Source organism: Apus apus, chromosome 1 (assembly GCF_020740795.1).
Source record: "Apus apus isolate bApuApu2 chromosome 1, bApuApu2.pri.cur, whole genome shotgun sequence".
Taxonomy (NCBI): Eukaryota; Metazoa; Chordata; class Aves; order Apodiformes; family Apodidae; genus Apus; species Apus apus.
This window is the reverse complement of record NC_067282.1, coordinates 164,254,595-164,281,419: the sequence shown is the minus strand read 5'-3', so window position 1 is coordinate 164,281,419 and position 26,825 is coordinate 164,254,595. Positions and strand designations below refer to the sequence as shown.

The 26,825-nt window shown below is 36.9% G+C and overlaps 2 protein-coding genes across 4 annotated transcripts in view; one reads left to right on the top strand and one right to left on the bottom strand.

Annotated features, from left to right (window-relative positions):
* The window catches only part of ACSS3 (acyl-CoA synthetase short chain family member 3), an 84,899-nt gene extending 65,250 nt beyond the window's left edge, over positions 1-19,649 (top strand). For all 3 annotated transcript variants that reach the window (XM_051609066.1, XM_051609067.1, XM_051609068.1), the window contains 6 exons: positions 1,372-1,435; positions 13,082-13,163; positions 14,128-14,250; positions 18,310-18,409; positions 18,489-18,664; positions 18,957-19,649. In XM_051609066.1, coding sequence (XP_051465026.1) covers positions 1,372-1,435; positions 13,082-13,163; positions 14,128-14,250; positions 18,310-18,409; positions 18,489-18,664; positions 18,957-19,022 — 611 coding nt within the window. In that variant the 3' untranslated portion in view covers positions 19,023-19,649. The remainder of the gene's footprint in view (positions 1-1,371; positions 1,436-13,081; positions 13,164-14,127; positions 14,251-18,309; positions 18,410-18,488; positions 18,665-18,956) is intronic.
* A 5,606-nt stretch (positions 19,650-25,255) lies between these two features.
* PPFIA2 (PTPRF interacting protein alpha 2) overlaps positions 25,256-26,825 on the bottom strand; it is a 305,971-nt gene continuing 304,401 nt past the window's right edge. Inside the window, exon 32 of the mRNA XM_051609070.1 lies at positions 25,256-25,314. Coding sequence (XP_051465030.1) covers positions 25,256-25,314 — 59 coding nt within the window. The remainder of the gene's footprint in view (positions 25,315-26,825) is intronic.

Here is a 26,825-nt window from a genome sequence, read left to right as displayed (position 1 = left end):
AACAGTGAAATTTATATTGGCAAATCAGGAAAAAAATGTTAGAAGTAACCACCACCAAAAGAGGAAATGATAACTAGACAAATAAAGTGCAATTTTTAGCAATTGAGTGTTCTGTTATAGCTATGTGTTCAATTTTCAGAGCCTAAATAGTTTGTTTCTCCTTCCAAGTCACTTATTTGTAAAACTAGCCTTGTGGACTTGCTTGTGTCGCAGTTGTGAGCCATTGCTTTCAACAGGCACTTCAGTTACTTAAAAAATACCATCCTCTTTGAAGGAGTGGCTTCAGCCAGAAATAGTAAATTGCTGATGTTTGGCATTCTTCAAAGAGACAGAATATGGTATTACTTACAAGAGTTTTAACAGGGTTTTAATCAGAAGTCTGTCATCCTCTTTAACCCGTTTTCTCTGGAACTTTTTAATACAGAATGTAAGATTATTTGTATTGATTTAGATCCAGCTGAACATTGCTTTCTTTGTCTGGGATGTCTTCCAAAAGTATGTTTTTAAATCCATGTCAGCCCAGTCTATCAAAATGTTTCCTCCCTGTTTTTCCATGTTTCAGTCATTTCACTTTGTTTAATTCTGTCTGATATAGCCAAATTGATATCTGTCATTCGTTCCTTATGCCAACACCTTCAGATGGAATGGGTGGTAGTAGTAGATTTCCCAGATGACTGCACAGAAGAGGCTGTTTCAGTTGTTTTTCCTCAGAAACCTCATTACCAGGATACAATATTTTCACTGAAGGTGATGGGCCAATATGATCCAGGGTTGAGGCTCCAGTTGGGAGGTCTGGATTCTTTGCTGCACTCTAGCTTTACCCTACTACGCAGCTTTGGGTAGTTCATGAGTTACTTTACCTCTATGTACTAGGATAGAATCAGCCTTGTCAGCTTGGGAGCATCTTTCTGGGTCTCCTGAAAGCCTTTGAAAAGCAGATGCAGTTATTTACTGCTAATAGTAGTTCTCAAATTAACTGGGTTAGCCTCCGGTAACCTTAGTTGTTTCTTACCTGCACGCATTTTCTTCTGTTTGTCATGTTCCTGAAGGGTCATTTGCGTTTGGAAGTTAAGATCATTATGAGGGTGTCTTTTCATTTTCAATCCTATGTTTTTCCCTTTTTGACTTTGAGGTATTTCTGCTTCCAAAGCACCAATATTATGTAAGACTTTTTGTATTAAGGCTGAATGTTAATAAGGTCATGAGATTATCTGGTTTGGAACTCCCAAGTGACTTAATTGATTTTGTTATTTGGTGTATTGCCATTCTGAAGTGTGACATAAGTTGATATCAATGAAGACAGACACTGTCCTCCACCTAAAACCACACCACTTGACAGGTGTTCTCATCCTTATATTCCTTTTTTTGCAGTGATGATTCTGGGTGAAAATAAGGAACCAGTGAAGGTGAAGACCTTAGGAAATATTGTGGTAAAGTAAGCAAACTAGGTATCTTATAGTTGGGTTGATTATCTTTTGACTGAAGTTTATATATACCTATAACATAAATTGAAGTAATGAGGGTTGAAAAGCATGGCTGTCTCTGACAGTGATACCAAACTGACAGAATTTTCATGTCCATTAATAGTGAAAAATTGCAGATTAAATTGTGCAAGTGAATGAGTGTGGATTGCTGTTTGGTTGTGTTTTTTTTTTCTTAGACTACAGCAAACTTTAGCATTTTCTTAATTACCAGCCTGCTGGCATGGGATTAAGCTTTCCTGCTGGGATGTATGAGCAAGATACTGAATCATTCTCCTAGCTGCTTTATCTTTCCATTTAGTGAAATAGTACAGCAATGCAGATTGACAGGCTTTGGTTTACTGGTGTGATGCTAACTCCTCTTTCACTGTCTCCTAATCCTAAGTGATGCACATTCCTAAGGGGACAATATGGGCTTTTTGATATCTGTAAAAACAGCAAGGTGTCTCTGAGTGTACTTTGTATAAAATGATGTTCAATTATGGTGATATTTGGACAAAATGCATAAAGAAAAAAGCTCCTGGAAAAAAGAAAAACAAAACAAAAAATCAACACTTCTGTGCATCATGTAGGTGATTTTGCCAGACTCCTGTCAGATGTGTTCCATAAGCTTTAATATTCTTTTTGAAACTACACCTTTTTTAGCACCTTTTTTTAGATAAAGGAGCATCTACTTATGTAACACTGCTAACATAATTTACATTTCTCTTCTGTTACCTTCTGCCATCTCAATGTTGCCAGAACCTTTCCTTACATCTGTAAAACTCATTAGGCTACTGCTCTCCACAGCCCATGCCAGCTCTGTCAGGCTTTTTGGCAAGTGGGGTTGTCCTCAGACAGATACATACTTGGTCATTAACACCTTAGCTGGAACGACCTCTGTTTCCAGTAATAGAAAGTACTTCTGTTCTGAACTCTTCCTGACTGCCAACAAATACAAGAAAAGAACTGCATTCATCCACTTCTGTGGTGGTAAAATTCAGGAGCGTCATGGTAACTCAGATTTTTCATTGCTTGCTTAGGAGCATGCTGCAGAAAGCACTAAAAATGCAGGCAGGCTGTGTGGTGCTTACTTGGAAGCTGGAGTTGCCAAGGTGTGAAGGTTTTTTGCAAAATCATAGAATGCCAGGTTGGAAGGGACCTCAAGGATCATCTGGTCCAACCTTTCTGGTTAGAAACCCAGTTTAGATTAGGTGGTCTGAGTCTTTAAAATGTCCGGTGTTGGGAAGCCCACCACTTCTTTGGGGAGACAATTTCAATGTCTAGCTGTTCTCATAGTGAAAAAATTTTCTTCTGGTGTCTAAGCTGAGCCACCAGGACACACAGGTATATGTTTAATGCACACACAATCTTCCCTTGAATCAACAGACTCATTTATAGGTGGTTTTCCTATAACACATGTAAGATTGTACATTCATTCCATTGCTGAGTGTGAATAATTAAAATTGCTCCAGCTCTTAGTCGACTGTAGTTTGCAGTATCAGCAACCCAGGTCTGAATGGAGGGTTATCTTTCAAAGCTTTCACCTCTGTAGTGCCTGATGCCGTAGTAAAACATAGGCTTGTCATCAGTGGAGAGACAGAAAGGTATTTCTTATGTAAGGAAATTGATCCTAGCGATTTTGGACATTTAGCTAAGATGGAATAAATTGCCTTCCAGATGTCCTTGTGTCTCTCCACTGACTGCAGAGGTGACACAGCTAGCTTGGGGTCAGTGCTTAGGTTATCTACCCAACGAGAATTGAAATGAGCTCCATCCGTAGCAACGCTGCAGAACAAGCTGAATTATATGTGCTAACAGGTAATGTTGGTAGACGTGCATACATTTCTGAGTCATTACTATCTTTAAATGCCTGTCAGGACTGGATATTGCCGTATTAGAAGATCCTATTTGGGATTATTGTCAAACTCTTTAAAGCGAGAATTTATCTTCCCTAATGTGGCCCCATGTTTAGGTATTTATCTTAAGGGATTACAGATGTGTTTCTGTGTTATTTTTTGTTGTTTTGTTTTGTTTTATTTTATCTTGCACAGCATGACTTCTGCTGCAGTCAACTAAATTCATAGGGAAAAAAGGGAGGATTTTTGTTTTGTTTTGTTGTGTGGTTTTTTGTTTTGTTGTTGTTGTTGGGTTTTTTACATTGGATCACTCAAGAAAGAGTAAAGGCACAAGGGCACTGTTATTTTTTCATGTCCGTATTTACTGTAATACCCATTCTGAAAAAGAGGGGAGAGCAGGGGTCAAAGAAATTACATTGTGTCATTACCATAGTTGATATGAAACCAGTTCTGTGATAGGGTAACTATCACTGCTCTTTCTCTTTTTCTGACATAATCTTTTGAAACAGTGGAATCTCTTAAAATTTGTTCTGCAGCTTAACTAAAGAAAAAGCCCAGCAAAAAAAGGCAAAGGTTTTGATGAGCTTTAGGAGGCCAATTGTGGATTTTTTAACACTTTCAGCCATTGAACCTTTAGCCAGTTAACAGAAGTTGGGTTTAGGTTTGCAGTATCTTAACATTTTATTCCAGGTTTCATTCTTGTAAGTGTCAATTTGCTGCAGTGTTGACTTGTTTCTTTTGGTCATAAAAATCTGTGGCTGTTAGGTTAAGGCATCATGTTTTCTATTTTTCTATTTTTTGCTTCATTCAGCTAAGCAGTTATTTAGCTGTAATACTTTTTTCATTTTTTCTTTTTTTTGTTATGGCTAGGTTTCAAAAAGGCCCCCTGTAGAGATTCCTTGCCTCTTTTAATCTCTTCAGCAGATTTCTGCATGTAGAGACCCCTTAAAAATAGTGGGGATGACCCTTGTTACTAGCAGTGCTTGTTTGTCACCCTAGGGACATGTTCCCATGCAGCTAGAAGAAAAGAGACGAGTCAGGTATTACTCTCTGAAACACTTGGCAGCAAAGTACCATTTTGGAAAAAAAACCAGGTATTTGCTTTATCTGCAGTATATATGAGTTGAGAAATACTCTCCAGTATTTCTTGGCGAGGAGAGTGGCTGCATGCTGCTTACAATACCAGCTGTGCAAAAGTGGTGTGCTGCTGCTCTTGGTAATTTTTATCCCAGTCTAACTCTTGGCAAAGACTGTGGGGCCTTCTTGAGGCCTGCAGTGCTCATAAGTATGTATTTAAAATATTTATTCTTACAACAAAGTTGTAAACTTAATTTTATCTTGCAGAAGTAAAATTAGAAATGTAATTTCTAATTTAGAAATGTATTTTTTAACACTTAACTACATTTTTCTGCCCCAAATACATTCTTTTCTTTACTCATTTGCCAACTGATACCTGCATTTTATTTTATTTTTTTCATACAACCATCATCTATGCCCTTTGGAAAGATTTCTGCTGACCAGGACTCTCACACAGGCTAATTTACCTGGACAATGCAATAATCTTTTGGACTTTACAACTCTCCCAGGGTGATGTAATCAAATGCAGTGTCGCAATGTTAATGATGAAAGGGCAAGGGAAAAGTAAGACAACTGCAGCTGATGGGGATGGGTTTATATGAATTGTTTCTAATTTTACATTTTTTTGAGCTAGAATCTTTGGACATAAAAGATAATTAACTGAGCACTTATTGTGAAGAGGAAATAATAGCAGCAATGACCTCCATTTTTATTAGCAAGACCAGCCTGATTTAGTGGCACACTTCTGCTTTCATTGTTCTGACCTGCTTGTAATTAATACACACTTGAAAATGTGTCTGTATATGTATAACCATGAGAGTTTTCAAAGCTGTCTCTTCTCATAAGGAACATTAGCAAACAGAAATTCCACTTTAATTCTAATGCAGTGGGAAACTGTTTTGCTCTTGTACATTACAAAAACCCATTGTGTTTATTTTATGAAGGAGTTGTCATCACTGTCTCATTATCTTGCATTATTCTTTATGTTCAGCCATGACAGCAAGAGGACATTTGCCTTATACTCCTTCTATCCAGAGAGCCAGTAAATTTCCCTCTAGATCCTATTTATACTTCCTCTCCAGTTTGTAAGGTTAATTTTGTGCCATAATAACATAAGTTTACAGGATAAGTATTTACAAATTTGTTTTATCAATATCCACTGCACAGAATCACATGAATGTTTCAGTTCCAATATTAAGAAAGAGGTGAGACAATCTAGTTATTTAATGAGTGATTCTGAAATTCTTCGGTTGCCTTGGTTTAATTGCATTTAAGAATCGTGTTGGTGTGAGAGGCTCTGCAGAGCATTGATGTTTTGGGGTTTTTAAAATTCATTTGGGATTAGTGGAAAAAGAGGAAAGAAAATTATAATGCTCTGTCAGAAGTTAAAATTACTCAAATGATGACCCACCCCATTATAAAAACTAAAATAATGCAAAACTTTATGTATAATGCAGTAAGAGTGTAAACTAAAATTATATTTATTCACAAGGTTTTATATAGAAAGGGTCGTGACACATTTACAGCTTTTTATAATTTTAGATCTTAAGTTAGCTGAATACAAATGTGACAGGACTTTTGAAGCAAACAGTAGAAAGCTGATGTCCTTTTGTGAAAGAGACTTTGTTCAGAATTAGCAACCCATTCACATTTTCACTTTGTGATACTGCATTCAGTCTTTATATATTATTTAGTAAATAGGGTTTTTTTTGATATTTTACTTGTTTAATATTTCTTACAATGCATTAAAAAAATCATCAGCATCTATGTGGAAGTCTGAAGCAATGTGAAGCCAGGAATGTAATCCTTAATTTGCACAATAGAAATGTTAACCAAATGAGCTTAAAGGGAAGAAAAGAGAAAGAAAAGGATGTAGTCTTTTGCAGCACACTGTAATACCTCAGTATCCCATTAAAGAAAATAAAGAGAAATATTGGAAGGCTTGATATGTCAATGTGTGGGCATCCTAAGCTGGGATATGCACATGAGAAAAGGTCACAGCTCTCGTTTGTGCTATTCTCCCCTGTAGGAGGAAGAGGTGGCCAGAATGTGATGGCAGTGCTTTTAGATAATGAAAGCAAGGGGAGACCACTCCTGAAGCCAAATTAAGGCCTTTGCTGAGAAGACAGACAGTTAGATTAATGCTACCTGAGATGCCAAAATAACCACTGAAGATCTTACTGTTACGTAGTGTCTTAGGAATGAATGTTGTCAATTTTTCACTTTTTATAAGTGTGTGGCATTATTTCCATTCAGTGGAAATATATTCTTTTGTCATTCAATTTGATCCAATGACAACAAAAATACACAGTCTGAATTTTCCTTCTATAAATCTAATAATCTCCAAAATTCAAGTAGGCACTTAAGAAACATCTCTCTTATATGTGATTGTTCTTTAGAGGGTCTGATGGAAATTCAGCTATATCTCCATTGCTTGAGTTGTTTTTATTTTTCATCATTTTAATTATGTGCTTTGTCATTTTGGATGTGGTATTTTTTTCATATTAATTTTCAAAATATGAAATAATAATATAAGAAATTACATAACATATCAGCAAATTACAGGGAACTCAAGAGAGGACATGTTGCAGACCTGAGTGACTGCCCTCAAGAAGATTGCTGGAGGGAGAAGTGTTCCTTGTAGAACTTAGTAAGGAAAATGCATAATCTTGCATAGACCACTTGCAGTATTTTCTTGTGGGTGAAGGTCATACACGTAGAAACAGTGAAAAATTATTAGATGTACAAAATGAAGGACTGTACTTCAGAGAGCAGTGACTTTCAAAGGAGGTTTTTATGTGGCAGTGGATAAACCTCTGAGTACACAAGGTATTTGAATGAAGTGTAGCTGCTAGAGTAACTGAGCAGTCAGTATGATCCCTTGTTATTCAGCAGGGAAATTGAAAACGAGCTATTATTATTATTGCCTGTGGATATGATTTTAGTAAAACCATTAATGCAGTATGATTGGTTCTTATGTCTGTATTTCAAAAGGGTATTGAGAAACTGTCTGGGTTTTGGAGAAGATATGAATTAAGAGTTGAGTGCTGGAAAGCCTGGCTTAAAGGAATATGCAGTTTAATTTGTGGTATGTATTTCAGCCAACATCAGTTAAGTGATGACTTTATTGAGGTCAGGAAATACCCCCAGGACAAAGGCATCTCTGAGAGACTTCTGTTTAATCTAGCATACAGAGATTGGAAGCTGAAGGTAGATATATTCAGATGAGAAGCAAAACACCTAACAGTGATAGTATTAAACTATTGGAACAAATTCTTGGATATATATGGTGGTTTTCTTTGACATCTCTAGGTCAAACCTGGATCTTTATCTTAAAGACACACTGTCATTTAACCAAAATTATGGTCTTGAAACAGTATTTACTAGGTGACATCCTTTAAGCTGTGTTATATGGGTGGTCCTAGATAAGATGATCATGATGAATCTGTGCAAAATATTTCTCTCCCTGCCAGCCTCCCACATGTGTTGTTTTGTTGGTTTTTTTTTATCAGCTTTGTCTTTTCCTTGTACAAGTGAAACAATGAGTAGGACTTTCAGTATGTGAGCAGTTTGGTCAAATACGGGTTCTCTAACAGATTTCTGGCTGAGTACCTGGGAGTAGCATTTGAAATTCCTTTACTGTTAGCCTTTCCCAGACACCTTCTCTAGTGTTTGATGCATTCTCTCTTCCCCACTAAACTCTAGGGTTTTTTCCTGAAAAATCTACAATGAAACCAACTACTTTTTTTTTTACTTCTTTCAGCTTATTAAAAGAGTATTTCATGCAGATGGGTGAATGTTGGAGATGCTGTTTCTTCTCTTGCCCATTCCTCACCCTTTTTCCACTGTTGTTGTTTCTTGTATCTGGAAAAGCTTCTTGATTCCAGATGGCTTTCGAACTTTCAGTCAAAAATGTTAAGAATTATGTTTATGCACAGCACTACATAAATACCGAATAATAGTATAGCTGCCAGTCAAGATGATTTAGCTCCATTCACAAGCCCAAACTCATGTAACAATGGCTTATACTTGCTTTGACTGGCTGTAATGAACAGCCTGTGAGTACCATTGTCTACTCAAAAAACAGAAGAATTCCTTTTCTGAAATTCAGCAAGGTAACATCTCTGATTGGTTTTGGCTTTCCTTTGTGCTTTTAGAAATCTTTTTTTTCTGTAAATTGTCTTTTGAGTGCTGTGTCCATAATTGCTTTGTTTTGATAAAAAGGAATCTTACATAATTTTGATCCGTGGTGTCCTGAAATGATGTGACACACAGTAAAACAATGCTTAAAAACACAGGTAATGATTGTGATTTAAAATTCGCTAGCAGAAGGCAGTTAAAGTGAAAGCAGCTCATAGTTTTTCTGTGATGCTGCTAAGCTCACCTGATCTGTCTTAATTTCTCCACTGTATAATGAAATTACCTTTTTATCTTTGTAAAATGTAACTAGAGTGAATCTGTGTAAAACGAACCCATATGATTTACATCATTAATTTACATAGTTTACCTAGTTTTCCTGATGATGTTCTCAATGTATACAATCTTGAAATGAGAAATGGGCCTGAATCTGTATTCTTGTAGTTCTGCTGTTGTCACTTTAATTTCACTGGAGTAAGTGGAGAAAAGCATTTGTACTGGTGTTCCTGTACCAGTGAAAAATTGCTGTGAGATCAGAATACAGGCTACATCTTTTCTGAAGTTTTAAATCTGGAGATAAACTTTTCTCAAGTTCTGTTGCTTTCATTCAGCTCAGTGTAGGTTTTTGGTTTAAACCTTGACTTGGGTTTGAAACAGTGCTTATTCTTTGCTAGTTAAATGGCATGAGTTGACTGTAGTTAGCCTGATGCTATATAGATGGTAACACATCCATATTTTAGAAAAAGCTGGTAAGCTTGTCTTGAATTTTTGTTTGTTGAAGCTTGTGACTGTCCTCTCCAGAAGAAAGAAGCAATGATGAGATAGAAGATGCTGCCAGAGTTATGAATAGTGTACAGGAGGGCTTATCTTTAAACTGATAGCAGATCCAAAGGCTCAGCACTGGCTGGTTGGTGGCTTGTTGTGCAGGAAGAGAGAGAGAAGTTAACAGGTAGCTAGAGAAATACAGTAAATACCTCCAAAAGAGAAACCGAGCAAAATGGCTTATTTGTGTATTGTGGATATTGTATTGAAGGAACCTACCTCCATCTGTCTTCATCATCTGAGCTCCTGTCACTTGTGAAACAGAAGCAGGATCATGTCTGGGGCAATCAGGCTTACTTATGCACAGCTGGGATTTTTTGCTCAACATATCTTGTTAATAGCAATAACCCCAAAAGGCCTTGACTCAATGTTTGAACAAAGAGGCAACAAGTTTTATATATAGATGTTCTGTAGGTGTGTGTTATATTTCCCAGGAAGAACAGATTCAAACCCCAAATCTAAAAATGTTCCATTTTTATGGAGGTGTTGAGGAAAAAGAGAGATGTTTGCTTTCAAGTGGCTGTTATTTTCTGGCTGATTGACTCTTTTCTGGCTCCTTTCACATAATTACAATCCCGTTCTGCTCCCCTTGGAATTTATGGCAACATTCTTATTGACTACAGTGGGATGGAGACATTTTTGGCTCTGGGCATTTTAATCTGATGTTGTGGCAAAAATCCAGTAAATGTAATTTATGCTCTGGCAAACAGAATTCTATCTTTATTAATTTTATTAATTATTTGTGTTTGCACAGCATCTAGAAATTCTGGTCAGTCATGATGCTAAGAACTTTACTGTCTCAGGAGAATTGTAGGTGTCCATTGCTCTGGAATTATTTTGCCTGAAAGATGGACACTAGGAAGATGGCATTCAGTTTTTGCTTAGTAGGTGAAATGGAGTCCTAACTGCAAGTAATCTTTTACAGAAAGCCATGGAGACACATTTTCAGATTGTGTCTGTATTGTGCTATGATTTATGCTGTAGAGATACCTGTGGTAGCCAGTAGTTCAGCAGTGTAGTTTCCATAGACTTACAAAATATGTATTGTGAATGTACTTATCATCATCATAAAACAATTTGCTTTATAAAAAAGAACCACAAGAAGAACAAAGAAACAAACAAAAGCCCTCAAGCCCCGAGATGGGAGCAGGGGTTATATTTTTAATGATATGGTGCACATTTCTGTGTTTGGATTTCTAAACAATTACAGTTACAGAAGATAAAATGTTTTTCTGATTTCAGCAATAAAATTGGTTCTTCTATTTAATGACTAAGTGCAAAGTACTAAATAGAGCTGTGGGGAAATTATTAAGGACTTTGTCAAAAAGAATTTTCCTTTTTCTCCCAACACAAGGATGTTTCAGACTGTTAAATACATTTAAAGTGCAAAATTTGCAATAGCTGAGGCTGTTATTAATTGCTATGCTATTAGCATTTTATAAGCTCATACATACACAAACACCAGGATCAATACTTTATTTTTTTCTTACTAAGCTTGAAAGTCTTAAAATAAGCCAGTGAATTCCCTCCAGATGGGCAGAAGCAAAAGGGCCCTCCTGAAGCCTGGGTAACGACCTGATAAGTGTTTTGGTGTTTCTGGCCTTACCTTTACCATACTTTCAGGGAATGTGATATATAGGATGTGTTGAGCCAGACTGCTCACAGAAATTAGTAATGTTTATAGTAGTATATTCTGCTATGCTAATCAAACTGGAAGAACCTGGAATTGTAAAAAGTCATGTGTTTGAATTATTACTAGATAATACGGCCTTTTCAATATAGCTTGTACTATTTTTACCATATTTAGGTAAAAAAAATAAGTAAATGTGTATATATAATTATTGGTTTTTGTAAATGTAATGTTAGAAATGTGCATGTGTCACTTTGACTCAGGTCTGACAACAACGCTGTCGATCCCCTCCCCCTCCCACCCAGGTAGGGAAGGAGAGAGAGAAAAAGAGAGAGAATTGGCTGGATTGAAAACTAAACTACACAGCTTTAATTAAACACTAATGATATAAGAAAATATATACAATTATATACAGATATGTTCAGGTATGTGCAAGAGCCTCTCGCCTCCCCTCACCCCCAGCAACTCCCACAGCACTCCCCTGAGCTGGAACAGTCCCGAGAAATCCGGGAGCTGCTGCTGGAGAAAGCAGAGAGTGATGAGGGTCAGGAGAGCTCGAGCCTAAGGGTTGACGGTGATGGATGGACGGAGTCCTCCCCGGATGCTGGCCATAGATGGAAGAGAAGGGAAGAAGAAGCAGGAAGGAAGTTGTCTTCTGTGATCTCTGACCTTCCTCTGAGCTTACATAGATATATGGAATGGAATATCTCTGGCCAATTTTGCTGTCTGTCTAATTCAGCCTCCTACAGGGGGGTCACAGATCTCCCCATAGTGTCTGAGCTGGCAGAGTGAAGGTGCGACCTTGAAGACCCAGCAGTTAGAAAAACATTTCCAATTTCTTATCAGCCTAGCTAGAACAGAATGTTGCTAGTTAAAAGAAAGCTCACTGAAGAAAAAAAAAATCAGTAAAAAGGAAAATTGGCTTCATCCTGGCTCAAATCAGGACAGCATGTCACTGAGCTGGTAGCACCTGCTCTTGTGACCTGAACATTATAGGAGACTTGCAGTGGTATCAGTGTTGCTGTGCTACAGAGGGGTGTTTCACTGCTGGAGATTTTGCCTTTTGATGTCATAGGGGCACTATTTGAGTAGAAAATGTAACTCTGGCTAAAAATTTGCTGGTTAGGAATGCAGGCATATGCTGCTAAGGTCTGTATGAGGCTTTGATGATTTTATCTGTATACTCTTGCTTGCATGTTCTCTCTCTCTGTTACTAGGGTTAAGCTTCACAAAATTTGTGTTGATATGTCTGAATATGTATCTCTTAAGCAGGTCAAGTAAGCTGTGTTTAACTCCATCAGAGCTTTGAAGGAAAGAAAACCCAACCACTTCTTTGTTAGCTGAGACTTTTGTAGCTTCTCTTATCTCTGCGGAGATGTGTGTGAAATCTCTCATTTTTTTGTCCTGCCCATATTCTTTACTGAAGAATGGGTCTACAGTATTCATTGAAATCTCAACTAATAAAGCAATACAAAATTTCTCAGCCTCACACCTTAAAAAAATAAAAATAAGTCCAGTTATTTTAGAAAGTCCTAAAAGTGACTTTTATCAATATACTTTCAAAGAACTCTAATAATTACAAGAATATTATGCACAGTTTAAATAAAAATAAAGGTGTTTTTATTCAAATTCTCAATGCTGGAGTAATTTAAGTTATATCTTTTACAGAAACTGAAGATCCATGCATCTGATAATTCAGTTCATGTGTATACCTGTGTGAGTGTGTATCTGTGTTAGAGAAAGAGATACCTATAATAATGAAGTTGTCTGTATCATGGCATATATATGCACACACTTAATGACAGATACTTAATCCTTGGAAATGTTGAAAATTGAATGCTGATAACACATTTATAGTACAGAATGTAGTAGTGTTTACTTGACCAGACCTTATTTTACTGAATGTCAGGGATGCTTATGTTATACAAAAGGTATGGTCTGGATACAGTTCAGAGCTACATGCATGTGATGACAGCAAATATCTTGTCTTTTTGATCTGTTACCAGTGTATTATTAAAGTATGCATGTAAAGCATGGAAGCTATACTCATTATCTCTGTGTTGCTATGCACTTCACTCTGCTCTTTTTTATTTAAGGTTGCCTTTGCCTCCTGGAGCATTCTCGGGACTTTGGGAAAATCAGGAAACATTCCAGAAGTTATATTTCAAAAAATTTCCAGTAAGAATGGCAAAATTAATTCTATAAACTTTTCGTAATCCTGTAGAATTTAATGATTGTATATTTAATCTGGATAATATATAAAATTTTCTTATTTTAGTGGGAGATACTTGATATATATGTTGCAGAATTCAAAGCATTTCAAGGTACAACTTTTTTCATAGATACTTCAAGATTCTGGGCACAATCTGTTTTAAAGATGTGAAACAGAAGAAACAAACTCAGGCCTCTGTACATAAAAGTTGGTTTATGTAATTTGATCTAACAAAAGATAGAAGCCTCACAACCTTAGACTAGAGTAGCTTCAAATACACTACTGCTGCTGACATTTACTAATTTTAACTTGGTATCAGTTCAAAATACACACTTGCCCACTATGTGTAAATAAATTGGAGGCTCCTTTCTGAAATAGTCTTTTTCCTTCTCAGATGAACTATCCAAGGACTGGCTTTCTCCTTTCCTTATACAAATAGATAGATTGGTCCTATGTGACTGTCCAAAATGGAAGCTTCCTTTCAATAAAAGTAAATGAGTGAATTGATCAGGTGAATTCTTTGTGCGTGTGTGTGCCTTTGCATGATGATGATGATGTATGTTTGGATTCAGCAAACAGGAATATCTTCAGGGGTAATTTGACAACAGTTATTGTATTGTATTCCATTTTTCCTGTGTAGATTCAGGCAACATCTTCTCCAAGCTGTCAGGGGTCAAAGAATCAGGGTAGAGAAAAAAATCCAGGTTTATGTATTGTCTTTTGTTGTGTCTTAACAAAGGCTGCAAAACCTTTTTGGGAAAGGGAGCTGCACAGTATATTATGACAAAAGAATGGTGAGGAATATTAGATAATTAAATCTCTTGGGCACCAAATATTTGAAACAATCAGTTTTGTTTGTTCGTTTCATTGGAAATGGATTGATGATCCTAGTACCATTTCTGAGTTTATTTTTGGTTGTGTTGTGTCTAGGGATATTATGATACCATGGATGCAGGTTATATGGATGAAGATGGCTATTTATATGTCCTGTCTCGAGCTGATGATGTGATCAACGTTGCCGGACACAGGATTTCAGCAGGAGCAATTGAAGAGGTGAGCACTGCCAGACAGGAGTGAAAGATGAATAAAGCTGAAACTTAATATCTCACAAAATCTCTACTAAGTAGTTTTTACCATGGGATTGATAAAACAGGCATGTTTGGCTAGTTGAAGGTGGAGTTAAGGGGCACTATGGTAGCATAGGAAGCATTCCTGTAAGCTCTGATAACATATTTATTTAGTTTCTTATTGTAAGAGCAGTGCTAAACGAACAATGAACATTTCTATTAAAAAAAACCTGCTGTTATATTGAAAGTCATTAATGTAATACCCATGCAATTCAAAACGTTGAAAATAGTGCAGTTCATAATAGTATCTGAATTTCATATCATTGTTCGCTCACCTCTCTGGAACCACAGTGATTGATTGCCAGTTACTGATTTCCCTGATGACTTATCCATTGCTTATTCAAGGAGTATAGAAAAGGTGTGCTGGTCACGTACAAAGGAAAAGAGACTTTTAAGAACTCTGAATTTAACTGTTCACTGAATTACGAACTAATCTGCCAATTTTTTTGCTTGATAATGTCTATTAGTCTAGTGATTATTTTTTTTCAAAGGCTAGAAAACGTAAAAGAGAATAGAAGAAATTCTGATTGCACAGAAGTTAACAAATTAGATAATTTCTTTGAGGATCAGTCAGCCAGGGAGCTGAACCAGTCACTGTGCTGACTTGGATCTCTGAAGCCATAAATGTGGCTTTCAGCCAGCATAAGCCTCATTCCCTTTGAAAGAATTTTTTGTGTTTCTCTACTAAAGCACAGCAGAGGATCTCATCCCCACCCCTTACTGCTCAGGGTCTGAGCTGAGCACCCTTTCATCGCTTCAGGTTTGATTGGAAGTTAGTGTAACAAATGGTGAATTGAATCACCTCCTCACCTGTATTACCTTTGTATCCATTGTCTTGAGCATAGTGTCTCTGTTTTCCTTCCTGCTAGTTAGGTCTCTCCCCTAGAAACAAAAAATGTTTAATCACTACGAAATTCTAGAAGCTGTTCTCTTCACCTTTTGAACAAAGCTAAAAACCAAGAGTCTTGTTGATGCAGGCACAGCAAATTGTTAGTTAAATGGGAAAGCATTAACAAGACCACAATTAGCTCTTCAGTAAGACCAGTAAATACAGAATTAGAGGTTCATTTAATCACCATCTAATTAAGCAACAGTCACCTTGTTGGGCAAGTATATTACCTTCATTTACATAGCTGCAGTGTAAGCTTAACACATTTTTCTGTAGCCCTTTGGCTAAGAATTTCAGCTTCATTACGTTACAGACAATTAGCTCCTTTGTCTAAGGTATCTGTTAGTATCACTGGGTCTCCATCTTCACTGCAGTACAGTAGATGTTACTGTTTGCCTTGCCAATCAGTGAATCTTTGCCATTATGGTAACTTCAGCTTGTGTTGATTCATCCATCTCTTTTGACTGTACATCTGTGGTGTCTGTGCTTGCTATGACTCTTTCTGAAGAAGCTCAAACCAGATTTTGCCTATCTGAGGCAACAGATTTGAAATCAAGGAATTTAACATAAGAAATCTCCTGATGGTGGGGTTTCTGTCTGCTGCCACGTGAGATGTCCATCCTTGTGCCCAGTGATTGCAGGAATGCCGTTTCACTTTCTTTAGAATTTTCTTATTTTGAAGCAATTTTTAAAATATCTAGTGCTGATTCTGTTTTTCCTTTCAGTTGTCTTACAAAGTATGATAATTCTGAATTAGTATTTACACTATCAGTCATTTGGAATTAGCTGTCCTAAAGCCAAAGGCACACAGATTAGTGAGGAAAAGTATTACAGTGACTGCAATGTTCTGGCTTAACATAATACTTTTATGAACAAGTAACAGACTGGAATGACACAAACTACTGTGAAACAGTCTGGCAACATTTACATCTCCACTGTAGTGGTGCTGTTGATGCCTGATAGATAATTGTGGTATTGGTGGTCAGATTACTGCAGATCTTCTTCCTAAGTTTTTCTGTAAAAAGCACAATTCCTGTGGTTGTAGACCTTTCTAGTAATCTTTTCCGTAATTCACTGCATTTTCTTCTTTTTCCTTTTTTATATATTTTTTTTTCCTGTGACAATTGAGTTGCTGTGGTCAGGGTCAAGAAGTCAGAACAGGAAAGAATGGATATTTATAGCAAGAAATGCAATGCATTAGTGAGGCTCTGAACTAGAAGTGACCGAAGCTCATAGGTGTGTGTGATGCATTGAAATACCATGGAGATTTGGAGTTGTGTAAGATTCATTCCTGTATGATTTCTCAGTTTGGATACAGTGGCTTCTGGATAAAGTAGACTGCATTTGATTTCAAATGCACTTGTGTATATTCAGCTTGAGCATTTCTGCAGCAGGCTCTTCTGCCCTTCTAGTTCTGGGATGAGTCCAGCCACTACTAACTCCAGGCTATTGCCCTTGTGGTTCTGGATATGGCTTGTGCACATCCCATTTCACTGTTGTGAAGAATCCACAGTTTCAGAAGGTATGCATAAATGGTCATGCTTTTGTACTTTGGTAGAGCGTGCTTCTAATATTAAGCTAAGTATTTCCCATTTGCTTTTTTCTAGCATGGGATGTTTCTGGAATCATAGTTTTTGAAGTTATCATAGCTTCTGTCAAAGTATGCAAGAAACACTTTGTGCAGATTTATTTTGCTAAAAACTGCTTGGTGGGTGTTGTAGTGACCATGGCACAGAGAGACAGTTTCTTCTTCCTGGTTTGACTGCAGATCCTAAGGATGGTGAAATCTGCATTTCGGATGGGTTATGGGCAACCCTTTGAACTGTTGCATCCACCGTCAGTTTCACAACCAGGTCACACAAGCCTCCCTGTTGTTAATTGGAACAGCAGTGATTCAGCTTTTCTTTCCTTCAGGTTTTTTTCCTCCTATCTTCTTGATACTTTTCCTGTCTTCTTCCTCATGTTCATGCCCTTGTATGAGGAGCCAATGCCTACTTAAAGAAAAAAAAAAAAAAAGGAAGCCTTTATTCTTAGAACTTCTTTTAGTTAGTCTTCCTTTCAGCCATCTCACTGCCTTTGATTCTGACAAAATGCTGTGTGAAGATCTGCTGTCGGTAAACACATATTCTTTGTATGCACAAATAAATTAATATGCATCATCACATTATGTGACCTCTGTGGGGCCTTTGTGTAAGGTCATGTTAGGTCCTCTTTGTGGTCGAGTACAGGGGATATGCTGAAAGCACTGTTGACAGGAAGACGCCCCAAAGGACACTTGATAGCTACATGAAAAGAGCCAGTTGCTTTGGAAGAGGATTCATAACTGCTGGTATCTTCAGTCCAACTTTGTCCCAGACTTAGTGACACAATTCTCAGTCTGTACTGAGACATCTTGGTGACTTTCTTCCAGGAAGTGAGAACCTCAGCTGGCTCATTGAAGAAAAGAGAATCTCTCACTTTTTTTCCTAAAAAAAGTTTGAGATGTTAGTACTGCTATCCATCACTTGCATAATTGTGTGTTTAATTCCCTTTGTTGTCTAAGGAGGCTGAGACCTAATGTTTCCAAGAGCAAGCTGAACTAGGCTGGCTGCAAGCTGAGGTCTGTGTTTGGCTTTGGTTGAAATTATGCCTTTGTGCAGCAAAGAATGAAAAAGATAGAAGGAACCAGAGAGAATCTTTACAGCCCTGTAGCAGAAGGGCTGCTGTGGTTTTGGTCCTTATTCCACACGCTTAACTCCATGTTATTCTTTATGTTAGACTAACGTTATTTGTTTCAGCAAAGATCTTACTAACAAAACCAAGATGTGATATTCTCTCAAAGCTGAAAGGAAAGAATCTTTGCTTTGTTCCATAGTTGTATCTTGTGCTGCCATATTTTTTGTTTCTTATGTTTGTTCAAAAACTACATGTAAGCGTGTATGAAAGTAGACACACGTTTATCTACAACATGTGCAATTGGAATCCTGGGATGTACTAAATACTTTTTGCTGTCAAAATGTAAGAAATGTCTATGTTTTATACCCACGCCTATGGAATTTTTTCACTAAAATATTCATTTATTATTAGTTCCGTTTAGTTCTGTTTTCTCTCCCTCAGTGTGTTCTCTTCCATCAAGCTGTGGCAGACTGTGCCGTTGTGGGCCAGGAGGATCCTTTAAAAGGACATGTTCCATTTGCACTGTGTGTACTGAGGGAAGGTGAGAGCTTGCTGCCACTGATGTTATTAAGACTTACAGAAGTTCCAGAAGGGTTAAAGGATATGAACTTCTTCACTAGGTATAAAGACAGAAGAGGACAAAATTTTGGAAGAGATTGTTGAGCGAGTTAGAACTAACATTGGTCCAGTAGCAGCTTTCCAGAAGGGAGTCTTTGTAAAACAGCTACCAAAAACACGCTCTGGCAAGATACCACGTTCAGCTCTTTCTGCACTTGTCAGTGGAAAACCATATAAGGTAAGTTGGAATGTATGCCTAATGAATTAGGTACATGTGCACATCCAAAGATATGATGTCATCGTTTTGATTTTCTAACCATTCTGCAACTGGCTTGTGACATCGGGTAGTGTGTTATATTTTATTTTTACTGTGTCTTACCAAAAAGATGTTAATGTTCTAGAGCTTTCCAGGTACCTTTTTCTTTATTGCTTTCAAAGGCTAGATTTAGAAGATTTTCTGAAAGAAATTCTGTCATACTTCTGAACAACAGGGATCTACTATTATGTGTCTTTATATTCTTCCATTTCAGATAACACCTACCATTGAAGATGCCGATGTATTTAAACACATTGAAGAAGTGCTAAAGAAAAATTAAACAGGATAATAGGTTGAGAAGAAATGTGTCCAATACTGAAATACACAAGAGACTTTCTATTAGGAAATACCACATTTTTAAAATTAGTGATGATTTGGGACTAAATTTTTCTACATTACAATTAATTATTGCATAATGTGACCAGAAACTTAGGTTTGGCTCAAAGAGCTTGCAGAAGGTAAGTCATGAACTGAGGACAGCAATAAATAGGAATTCTAATGTGAAGACAATTGCAGACACAAATTGTCCTCACTTGTAAGTTATGAGCCTTTACATCTTTTAATTTTTTATAAATTTAATTTTTTAAAAATAAGTTTTCTTGAAACCACTGTTGTTTTTTCCTGTGTCTTTTTGCTATAAAGGCTGGATGTGGCACTTAGTGCCATGATCTAGCCAATGTTGTGGTGTTGGGTCATAGGCTGGACTTGATGATCTTAAAGGTCTTTTCCAGTCTTGGTGATTCTGTGAAATTAGATTACTCCAATTTTTTTACTCAATAACTTTCTGAAGTGTCTTTTTTGTAGAATGATAATTTCTTGCTTTCCTATCTGAAAATCTTAAATTGTGCATAGTAATATTAAATACAAAACATGTATTTTAAATAAAGGCAGGCATTTACCCTTTGCATGTTATGGTAACTTTGTTGTTGTGGTTAGTATGGTAAAGATAATCAGAATGTGCTTTTGCTGACATAATTAGACATTTCAGGTTCGCTGAGATACATGTAGCAAATACAAATAGCAGACAGTCCATTCCTGACTGTATAGGCCATTTCAAAGTACTTAGAGGATTCTCAACAAACTAGGAGATGGAGGATAGGCTCTCTAAATGCTTTATTTCTCAGCTGCAGGGTTTTAACTGAACAGTAAATGTAAAATTCCTCTTAAAATATAAGTTCATGGGAAAATTTTAAAGCAGAGAAGTTACTGACACTAAGCAATGCTTTCCAGAGGAAGAAACAGTAAGCAATGTGCAAATTCAGATGATGTTGCTAGAAAAGAGAGATTCCATATTTAGGCTAAGCTAAGGTAGAAGTTAAGTCTAGACATTTTACTATGGCAGTGTGTCTTCAGTAGAGTGTGCTGTAGCACAATTCTATAATTACATGGTAAGGGGCAATTTGCTCATATTAATATTGACAATAAACAGTTATGTTTCATAACCTATTTCTGCTTTCTGAGGAAGCCTGAGCTTATTGAAAATTGTTTTTTAAAACATTTTAATTATTTTTTTTTCTATTACGGTGAGAATAATCCGAGCTCAAGACTGGGATAAAGGAAAGGGACAGAGTGTCAGATGTATTCACTCTGCTACCACCCTGGTACTGTAGAGGATTCCAGAAATGCCAAATGTCTCCTTTATCAGCATTCAGAATACCCAGACAGAGTAAGTTACCCTATTTCAACAAGACAGTCTGGAAAAATATTTGTTTCAGAGGTATTGCTTTTGTTTTCCAGAAGAACTGTGATTGCAATAATACTTTGTCTACATCTTTAGCTTTGTGCCCAGCTGGGGAAAGGGAGCAGCAGTCATTCTTGTGCATGACTCTGGTGCTGCCCAGCAACCCGGTTACACCATCAAGAAAAAAACAAACCCACTTAACAAGTGATAGGAGAGCACTAATTTTCTCAATTTTGATTTTAGAGAGAAGCATGTGGGTAGATTTGAATGGTCAGGGAGTTATTGAAATTTGGCTGGAAGAGGCGGATGTAATAATTATTCCCAGTGTATTGAAAGGGTTGGAGCCAACTCAACAACATTTAGTATAACCACAGTTTCTAGCTGATGAGAGTAGAGCTTCCGCTTGTATGAGGGAAACAGGGATATACTAGGAGATGTTTATGTATGAGCCTTAGATCAAAACTGAAGTAATGGTAATACTCCTTAAAAATAAACAAAGTAAGTTATTCTGTTCTGATTTCTTCCACTGGGGAAAGAAATCATCTGGGCATGCTGCACTCCTAGGGCAGGATACCTGCACCTTTGGTCGTAAGATCTTGCTCATTCTTTCTCCTGACACACATCACTCCCCTTTGCCCCTGAATTTGAGCACGAGCTGTGGCAACAGGGGCTGAAAAAGAAATTCTGTAAAACTGGTGCATATGAGGGGAAGTGTATTCAAGCGATACTGCGCCCACTGAAAATGGTGTTTGCCTTGCTTTGCCTCGTGACATTCTGCAATAAAATAATCCAAAAGGAGGCTGAGGCAGGAAAAGAAGGAGCATCAGTAAGGATGTTGGTGAAGAGCCCTGTCTCTACGGTTGTGTGCTAATCCAAGTCGTCGTATCGCGCCCATCAGCAAGTTCAGTGCTCCCTCTCGTGGCAGCTTCTGGCCAGTAAATCCAGCCCTGTCGGTGAGAAAACGTGCTTGTGCTTCGGCTAGAAGTGCCTGGCATGCAGTTATTTTAATGCCACTACGTACAAAGCTGAATAGACTTATAAACACAAACAGCACTGAACTCGTTTTTTATTGACATTGGGGGAGAAAAATCTTTCACCATCTGATTGACTTAAGTTTGCCAAATGAAAATAGACAAAACAAATGTTAATGTACGTGCAAACATTGCAGATCAAACTGCTAAAAGAAATAACTAAAAGACAGGTCTTGAGCTAAGATCAAGCAGCAGAAAAATAGCAAATAGGCAAATGACTATTAAGTAGGTCTTACTTTGAAACTTCCCATTTAAACAAAGAATAAACGACAATAACACCACCAAATAAAGCCACAGCAGATAATAGTTGCTCTTCTAAACTTTTATACACTATATATTAATCACTCTGTCTTTCAGTTATTTCCTCTGATAAAACTGACTTCCATGAAGTCTCAGCAAGGCCATCTTGGCTAAAAGCGTAACGTTAGACAGGACCCTGTCTAATGCCCTGTTATAATAAAGAAATGGTGGGGTTTGGCTTCTTTCATTTTTTTCATTGAATATATCTGAAAATCAGAATCTGATTATCTGATTCTATGCAAATATTAGATTCAATTTTCCAATGTTGGCTGGTGTCTGAAGATCCTGGAACGAAAAGGTGGCTCTTGGTAAAGCAAGATTCTTCTTGATCCGCAGGCAACATAGAAGAAAGTTATTTATTTTTGTATAAATAATTTTTTATTAAATTGCCTTTTTTTTTTTTTTTTTTTTTTTTTTTTTTTGTAAACAGTTCTTGTGGGTTCATTTGTTTGTTTTTAAGAGGTGAGCCATCGTGGAGCTTCTTTACAGATATCTGACATTTTCGTTTTGTCTTTAAAGTTCCATTTTGGCTCTAGTTCCAGGTTATGTCATTCTATTATACATCATCAGAGGCAGGTATTCGGCTTTAAATATTGACAGGTTTTTCTCAGTAGGAACATGTTGAAGCTTCTAACTCTGCTAAACATATTAATTTGACTGTTACAATCCAAAAAACTGTAAAAATGATGGAATGGAAAGATACAAACAGTATTATTGACACTGTGTTATCAAATGTTTGCACTGAGACCCCATGTACCATAGATTTTATTTTTTAAAAAAATCATATTTATATCCATTTACATAAGACTTACACATTTTAAAAGAAATACATACACAGTAAATACGTAAATGTCTAGTATTGTACAATAAAATTGATGGAACAATGTAAAAATGAGTGGCTTCATTTGATAAAAGCTTTGGATGTGCACTACTGCCAGAATTCTGATGACAGAGATGCTGAGAGGAAAGGGGGAGGTTGTTTTGTTTTTCTTTTATTTTTGTAGCAATTTAGATATTTTTTAATTCTTATTTTAAACTAACCGATACATGAAAGAAATATCATGTCTGTTTGTCTGATAAATCTTATGTATTTTCTTCCCTATTACCCTGTTCTTGCAGAGAGTTTTTATGCTCTTTTTCCTAAGTAGTGGTAGTGCACTTCAGGTAAAGTAGAAGAAAGAGATGACATCTAAGGGAAAAAATAAACAAACGTTAATTAGTGACATTCTTTGATTCTAGTTTGGTCTATGATGCAATGACACCAGAAAATATTATAGCACTAAGTAAGCTATTGTTTTACTAAAACATGGGTTTTCAGTACCTGAGGGAGACATGCATTTAGATCTGCAACATAAATCTATTAATAATGCATTTTAATCTTTTACTAATGTATACAGATTTTTTTGTCCTAGATCAAAACAGACTACTGCTTATGCTCATTTTATAGTTGTTTTCTTACTGCTTTGATTCAGCACTGGGGTTAATTTCCTGCATCTGGAGATCTTTGCCTGTTTGGCACAAAACTGAAAACACATTTCAAGTGTATAGACCTTGTTGATGTACTCTGTGATTCTCCTGGTTCACTGCACCTTGACAGCATTTACCTTTTTTACCCTGGTGACTTCTTTGCTGTGGACCAGCTGTTTCCAGACTATCATTTACATCTTTGTGGAACTACTCTTCTCAGTCTGTCTTTACAAATCCTTTTTGGAAACCTTCATTGATAAAATACATTGTAGATTTTGGTAAATCCCCTTTGACATTTAATTAGAGTAAAAGCAAAACTAGCATTGTCCCAGCCTGTGGCAACAGAAGCGTCCTGGCTGAGCCTTCTGACTTGGTGGAAACAAGCATTTAATAAGAGAAAGGTGTTGGATAATCTTAAATTAATTTTTGTTAACATACCAATTTTCAATTTGTGCCCTTGTTGCACTCTTCAAATGTGTTGGAAAATACCAGCTCGTGTGCCTGACTTGTTGTTGACCTAGTAGTTGCTTGGCATTTGAACTTAATTTCTTGGTTATAGTTCAGTGCTTTCAACATTACAATTCTGAAGCACACAGAAGAAAAGATAAGCATCTCTGCTATCAGTTTCTCCCCCCCGTGTGAGTACCATCATTGACTTTGCTGACATAACTCCAAGCTCTGATCTATACATACATACACATAAAAAGATTCGTATCGTTTACATGCTCCATCATAATTGTAGGACCAGCTGCTAAATGTATCTATTTTAGAAAAAATAAGTATCTCCTGTGGTTGTTTTTCAGTGGTGGCATGAAAAGTTCCCTTTTTGACTAGGTGAAGATTTTATATTCTTGCAGTCTTCTGAAGATCTGTGAAGTAAGGTTCGTGTGGTTCATAGGATCCTGAGCAATCTGTATTTTCCACTGGTAACTTTTGCTGTTCTATGCACTTTTTGAACATGCTCAGAATCAGTAAAGCCTTGATGGCCCTAAGCCTCTCCCAGTCTTGGGATTCCAAAAAAAAGGACTGTCTTGCAGATCCTGGCACATCTTGCCTACAATATGTAACAGCTATCAAAGCATGTTTAATACCCAGTGAGGTTTTGGTGCTATCTAAATATTCTTTCCAGCTTCCCTACAATTCCCTGAGTAAATAAATGAAGAAGAAAACTGTTTTACTGAGAAAATATTAGCATGAAATGGTGCTGTATTGATGAAAGTGCTCATAATATTACTATTTTTTTTGCAAAACTTGTGATGTAGCAGAAAACAGTGTATTTCTGCAGAACTCTGGAAGAGTGAATTTGTGAGAGTCATAGCAATATTCAAAAGATAAGTGGTGACAAATGCAACATGACCTGCATTACTAGATAGATCCAAAGTTACTCCTTTCTTTGCTGCTGGTGAATTCTGAATTTATTTGAGAAGTGGAAGAATCTCTGTAATGGATGAGTTTGGACAATTTCCTGTGTAAGGGAAGTTTTGTTCTAGGTTTATGCAGATACCTAATGTTCTAAATTGAGTCATATCTCTAATTAAAAAAAATACCAAAACAACCAGTAAATCTCTTCTGCTTTACTAGCTTTCCCCCTCCCCCCCACCCGCCCCCCCTCCAGCTCCTGGTAGAACTACTTGAAGTTCTCATGTAGTAAATTAACTTCCTGTGCCTCCTGCTGTCTCTCCAGTTCCAGCTTTTAAGTTTGAGAGCCTACAAAATATGTTATGGTTGGTGTGAGCTATAACCTGAACAGAGTTGTCTGAAAACTGTTATCTGCTAAAGTTCTTTCAGCAGAATGAACCTACTGTTTGAGATGGGGAATAGAACAGCGCAGCATCTCCTGGACTGAGCTTCAGGCTGTTGTCATGATCGAGTGACCACCCTAGAGAGTCTGAGTTAGGTCCTCTGCTCCATGCTGTCTCTTGCTTGAATAATGCCAAGGAATATTTGGTGCATTGTACAGTTAAAAGGAGCTTTCATGGTAGCCCCTTACGAATACTCACAACAATTCAGTGCTGGCTTCTTTGCTAGGCCTTGTCAGCATGAGTATGTGCGAACTGTTGAGCTGTCTAACCTCTGCAGTCGTGATGAAGCAACTGCAAATTGCAAAAAAAAAAAAAAAAAAAAAAGAAACAAACCAGAACCTCTTTAGAATCATGTAGAAAATAGGTCACTCTGTTTCCTACTGGAAGGTTGCCTATTAAATTGCTCTGCAGCTTTCTGTGACGTGATTGGGCATGACCTAGTTCAGAACTTGGGGTTTCTTCATGTCTTGTGTACTCTTGATATCTGTCTTAAGTGAATACAGTTTAAAACTCAATTTTTTTCTTTATTTTGTTGGAAGTCCTAATATTGTACCTGTCATGCTGTTTAAATACTATATTTTTCTTTGCAGTGGGAGAGAGCAAGCCAAATCCTGGAAGAGGATGTAGGTCTTTAAAGCTACCTACCTTTAAGTTTACTAAGTTCAGCACTCAGATCAATAACAAACTGTCCAGAAGACTTAAATCACTAAATCTCTCTTGTGTCTTAGTTCCTCATCCATAAAATGGAAATAATATATTCTACATCATAGCATGGCTAGAAGATGAAATCCATTAATGTTTGTAAGGTTCACACCTGCAGTGATGTGTGCCATGGAAATGCCTAGGGAGCTACATTTATTTGTACATGGAAACTGCCTTGGAATGCATCCTTGTCTTACAGCTTCATCTTTACCAGAAAATGAAGGATTAAAAGCAAAGCGTGTACATGAGCAGTGGAGTTAATGGAATTCAGTGATGCAATCAGTAAATTACTCCATCTATAACTGCAACTATAAATTTTAGTTCTTAAAGGTGAGAAACTTTAATGGAATTTAAGTGGCTTGGATGGAATTTAGATGGCAATATTGTCATACCAAGTTCATTAAAGAGTTACAGAATGAAATTGCTACATTAAATTACTTTGAGAAAAATCTATTCATAGACATAAATTCTCTCCCAAGGAAATAAAAGAAGTATTTGGAAGGGGCCAGTCTCTGTACTGGAACTTCTCAGAACTTCAGGCAGGTATACACAACTTCATCATTCATATACCTGAAGGAACAGCTGCAATGGGATTTCTTCCTTCTCCCTGCCCTCTTACAGTGATTTTTAAATTTCACTTATTTTAATATTATGATCTGCTTGTTACATTTTTTCAATTATTGCTGAGTTATTGCATCTTTTGGAAATTAAATAATTTCCAGAGAAAACTAAGATTGGAATGCAGTAACTCAATTAGTACCTGAAATTCAGTATTTGCTCACTACACAACTCATCTGATGGTTCTTAATTGTCAGCAGCTTCAGTTACTTGATGGTCAAGGCTAAACTAGATAGTTTGAAAGGAAAATAAAAGGTTACAGTTCTTTCCAAGTTATTTCTCTTAAATACACTCTACCTGCTAGAGAGGCTACGGAGCTGAAGAGTTTACATAGGTATTATATGTGATTTTAGATAAAAGCCAGTAAAATATTTCCTCTCTTTCTGAATGTTAGCTTTGCAGATCTTTGCTAGATGGTGGGGGTTTGTTTGTTTGTTTTTAAATACTGACAGTCTGAAGCAAACCTGGAAAAATCAATAGTG